The sequence below is a fragment of the Physella acuta genome, unplaced genomic scaffold, assembly GCF_028476545.2.
Source record: "Physella acuta isolate Inbredline_101_S28 unplaced genomic scaffold, ASM2847654v3 ptg000773l, whole genome shotgun sequence".
Lineage (NCBI taxonomy): Eukaryota > Metazoa > Mollusca > Gastropoda > Physidae > Physella > Physella acuta.
Window position 1 is genome coordinate 181,701 of NW_026732291.1, and position 5,113 is coordinate 186,813.

The window sequence follows — 5,113 nt, forward strand, 5'->3', positions numbered from 1 at the left end:
TCACAGTTATAGAGTCACGGCTATAGAGTCACGGCTATAGACATAATGTCACGATTATAAAGTATCACGGCTATAGTCTAGGCTAAAGTTCACGTCCATAGTGTCACGGCTATAGTGTCACGGCTATAGACATAATGTCACGACTATAAAATGTCACGACTATAGAGTCACGGCTATAGAGTCACGGATATAGAGTCACGGCTATAATGTCTTGGCTAGTGTCACGGCTAGAGTCACGGCTATAGACATAATGTCACGGCTATAAAGTGTCACGGCTATAGAGTCACGGCTATAGAGTCACAGTTATAGAGTCACGGTTATAGAGTCACGGCTATAGACATAATGTCACGGCTATAAAGTGTCACGGCTACAGTCAAGGCTAAAGTTCACGTCCATAGTGTCACGGCTATAGTGTCACGGCTATAGACATAATGTCACGACTATAAAGTGTCACGACTATAGAGTCACGGCTATAGAGTCACAGTTATAGAGTCACGGCTATAGAGTCACGGCTATAGTGTCACGGCTATAGTGTCACGGCTATATCGTCACGGCTATAATGTCACGGCTATAAAGTCACGGCTACACTATCACGGACGTTGTCATGTCTTCGGTCTACCTAGCTTATTGCGGGGGGGGGGGGGGGGCTAAAGTTTCCGGTGAGGGGGAGCGGATACTATGTTTCGCACCCAGATTATTAGTTTATATTATGCCAATAGACCTATCATTTAAATATTGTGCTGGTAGCGATTCTTATACAATTAAAAATTAAAGTTAATACAAATAAAAGCATTTAAAAAAATGTACTTAGCAAGATGAAAACATTGACTACGGCTAAACCCCAAGAAATGAGCTCAAATGTTTTAATAAGTGAAACTTCAGGACGGGGAGACATTTGGGGGACATGTCGGGTGTGTGTGGGGGGGGGGGGGGGAAGATGGGGAGGGTGGTGGGTTTTATATGCCATGCCCTACAATAGAGTCTCATCCGGTTTTGTATTACCGTGCGAGACAGCTGTAACGCCTTTATTTATGTGCTTTTTCTCTCTTGGCCTTTTTGGGAATTCCTATAGTGCAATTAATACGGGTGAGAGTGTGCATTGAACTAGAGATGTTTCACATTTTTATCTCTAAACTATTCGGTCAAAAGGTCAATGCTTTAATGAGATGCTATGCTAGGCACTCTCGAAAAATGTGAATCGTGAATATAAGAGAAGTGAACCTAGGTTGGCTAAAGCTGCCAGCCCTACCACACCTTAATACTTAAAAAAAAAAAAAAAAACACTTCTACATCGGCCCGGGTCTAACCATTCACTTCGCTATGTCAGACCCTCCCTACAACTTGGACGTGTTTTCCCAAAATTAACACCCAGGTAACGCCTCCTGTCGAGTTCAGGTGGGGGAAAATCCACTAATGTTGACCATGGCCTGAACCCACCCCCACATTTCATTTCATCAATTTGGGCTCAATTACTGTACAGATGGCTCTACTATTAGTTATATAATTAGGTATAATTACTGTTGGATTCCCTTCGAAGTGGGCATATTACTTGATGCCCTTAATATATAATCTAATGAATACACGAATAGTTACTTTAAAGATGCCCCTACAATGTATTTTAAAAAATATGGATATAATTACTTTACGGATGTCCTTGAAAATTAGTGTAATAAATATGAGCATATTATTTTATAGATGCCCCTATAGTGCATATAGGAATTATCTGGGCAAAAGTACTCTAAAAGATGCCCCTACCTATACTAAATAAATATCACACATTTATTAAGGGAATATTAATGACTACCATAGGACTACCCTTCACTGATACCCGTTATTTCTTTAGAAGTCTTAGGATTCGGACAGTATAATGTCAAAACGAGGGATAGAAGATTGAGCATTACAATTTGTAATAGATGAGATTGGCTAATTAATAAAATTACTCAATACATCTCAAATTTTTGTTTAAATTACAAAGAAAAATATCTTCGTTGGACCCCCCCCCCCCTGGAGTGGATATCCGACGATCCCCCCCCCTGGAGTGGATATCCGACGACCCCCCCCCTCTGTACGCCACTGTTACCACCTCCCCCACCCCGGATGAAATTGAAATAAATTACTTCAATGAATCAACAAGCACCCCGCCTTTCGGAAGTTTCAGTTTCACCCCCCTCCCCTGGAGAACAATGTCTGAATGAATAACCCTAGTCATATGTTTTCCCATTACTAACCATACGCATACTGTGCATGATCTAGCCACAACATAAAGTGTTATATAAACCCTAACGGAACATACAGAGGGCAGTTATTTATACCCGCCCTCTCTTTACAGTCCTAACGGGTGTGTTTAGTCAAGCGTGAAGTAGCCTGAGACCACGTAAAAGAAAACCAACAACCAGTGTCTTACTTTCCGGATAAATTCTTCTGCTAGGGAGATTCAGACTAAAGCTTGGCAGACGACAGACGTTGATTACTCTCTAGCATGAGGTAGCAGTGAAGTCAGCACAGGTTACACACAGTGTGTAGGGTAGGTGTGTAATCTCAGGGTACCAACAGATACACAGGTAACGTGTATGTGAGGCATTGATTTAAATATGTTCTATATTAGATTTCGTTGATTTAACTGTTAAAAAAAATATGATAACATAACGAAAAAGACCTATATATAACATTAAAAGCTTGACTGATGTTTTATATTAAAAATATATCTAATCAACTTTTTCAAACAATTATTAAAAATTAGGGATATATGTAGTAATATTGATTTTATTAGCAAAAAATATGTACTTTATTATACAAAATGTTTAGTGACTAAGTTTGTGTGGTGCTGTCTTTCTTTTAATTTACTCTAATGTTGGAATATTTACACAGAAATTATATACACTCTGTAGTTAACAAATCTTTGCACATCAAAAAGATAGAGTATATTAATCGTAAAGGTAATGTTCGTATTTACAGGAGGAATAGAGTTTACAAGATGGCGGAAAACATGGAGACACTTAATACACAAAACGGTTAGTTTACTCTATACTATAATCTGATTTGTTATTTTTAGATTTCGCGTGTCATACTAAATATAAGTTACATTTAAATTAGTGATTAAAATCTTATATGTATATGTGGCGGGGTAATAGACTAGAGCCATGTTATGTAACACTGACGATAATGTCAGTGAATTTTCAAGATTATATTTTTAGCAGGTTGGATTTGACATAGCAGCTAACAGATTGTACATTCAATCACATGTTTTGCAATCACAAATATGTAGCAAGATTTTTTTTTTTAATGATGGGATTCTGTAATATTTATTTAATCCCACCATTTTTTTTAAATGATGGGATTCTGTAATATTTATTTAATCCCACCATTTTTTAATAAACATCCTCATTACGAAGTGGGATGGTTTCTAGCAAAGTGTCTTTCAAACATCTCTCCAACTCGGAGTCCGAGGTGGGAGGGGTGTCACAGTCGTCGCCCCCCCCCCCCCCCAACGAAATAGAATTTATATGGAATTTATGTGCTTTTACTAGTGTCCGCCCCTCCACGGAAAATTTAGTCCACCGCTATCCCCCGAAAAAGTATCAAGTGTCGTCGTCGTCGTCCCCCCCCCCCCCCCGGAGAAAAAGTTTAAAGAAAAACGGGTTCCTAGATTTGTCTTTACTTTGAGGGGCGGTGGACTGTAACTTTGTAGTGATTGACCTAGACGTCAAAATGTCCCCTTTCTGTTATATGTGAATGACTCCTTTTTTTTGTATACATTATTTTGTTTATTACACAGATAATCGAAGTAGGTACGTAGGCCACACAGACTTACGCAAGCACTTCACTGACTGTAAGGTAAACCCAGGCCATGACAACCTGATACCAATTACAAGATTTACACTGGATCATCTCCCCTTACGTTACCGTGACGATGACGTGTTGAAACTTGTCTTAGGCCTCTCCTATCTTACGGTCATGTTGAAAGTCAGCTACACAAGTATGAAGAGACCAAATGCAGTTTCTTGCTTGAGTGGTCAGTATCCTGGTTATGATATGAGAGGAAGTGACGTGTTAAGGACAGGGACGGGGTTTGTGATTGGTGTAGATATTCATTCTGACACAGCTGCGTATGGGCCTTGTCGTTGTAAAAATTGTGTCGGGAAGGACCAATTAAAACCAAGTGGCGAGATTATTGTACTCACAGCCAGGCACGTGGTGTTTGATGAAAGCGAGGCTAAGTTAACTAGGTGTGTTCTGGACTTTGATGAAAATAACAGCACCGTGGTAAACCTTGATGAGTGGCGCGTTGAATGGGCAGACAGTGAGTCGGATAGGTGTGCGTTGAGGTACGTCACCTGTGATATGGACCTGCTCAAGAGACTGGACAGAGCGTATAAACGCTTCGATGACCTGTTTGTGATAGTCTGTGACAGGTACAAGGAGTTCGCTGAGGAGGACCGGCTGGCGGTTATGGTGTCCCACCCCCACGGGTGCCCGAAACACGTCACCGTGGGGCAGTGGGAGGTGAAGGATATACGTGGTGAGTACAAGAGGTGGATGGCGTCTGTTTGCCCTGGTACTGGGGGAGCCAACGTCTTCAGACCTTGAGTTACCACAGGTAGTGGGGGAGCGAACGTCTTCAGACCTTGAGTTACCGCAATAAGTATTGGCAGGCAAAATGTACCACAAGTAAAAACTTTCACGCTGGTGTGACAGGGTGTGATAAAATCTGTTTGTGACAGGATGTACTCAAATCTTTATAATACATTTTTATTTAATTTTTAGAAATGTTATTTGCATATATCAATAAAACTAATAAAATTAACAAAAAAACAAAACAAACTTGAAAACTATTTTGTTTGCGTCATTTTAATTATTACCGCTAATCAAATTTTCATTTTACAGTTTATTACAATACGGCTTGATCCAGTTAATCCCCTAAACAACTGATCCCCTAAACAACTGATCCCCTAAACAGCTGATCCCCTAAACAACTGATCCCCTAAACAACTGATCCCCTAAACAACTGATCCCCTAAACAACTGATCCCCTAAACAGCTGATCCCCTAAACAACTGATCCCCTAAACGACTGATCCCCTAAACAACTGATCCCCTAAACAACTGATCCCCTAA

At 40.2% G+C, this 5,113-nt stretch overlaps 1 protein-coding gene across 4 annotated transcripts; it reads left to right on the plus strand.

Annotated features, from left to right (window-relative positions):
• Positions 1–2,413: 2,413 nt before the first annotated feature.
• Positions 2,414–4,797, plus strand: LOC131950583 (uncharacterized). Of its 4 annotated transcripts, none has more exons than XM_059312803.1 (3): positions 2,414–2,524; positions 2,956–3,011; positions 3,776–4,797. In XM_059312803.1, the coding sequence occupies exons 2-3, from the start codon at positions 2,975–2,977 to the stop codon at positions 4,585–4,587; spliced, it is 849 nt and encodes a 282-aa protein (XP_059168786.1). In that variant the 5' UTR covers positions 2,414–2,524; positions 2,956–2,974; the 3' UTR covers positions 4,588–4,797. The 4 variants fall into 4 exon arrangements, with proteins under 4 accessions (XP_059168786.1, XP_059168784.1, XP_059168785.1 ...); XM_059312801.1 differs by having other exon boundaries at positions 2,417–2,561; XM_059312802.1 differs by having other exon boundaries at positions 2,421–2,568.
• Positions 4,798–5,113: the final 316 nt, after the last annotated feature.

Bases quoted from the DNA above. Each gene is read 5' to 3' on its own strand.
- LOC131950583 (XM_059312803.1), top strand. From the start codon at position 2,975: ATGGCGGAAAACATGGAGACACTTAATACACAAAACG. The intron at 3,012-3,775 runs GTTAGTTTACTC...TTTATTACACAG, and splicing joins GACACTTAATACACAAAACG to ATAATCGAAGTAGGTACGTA.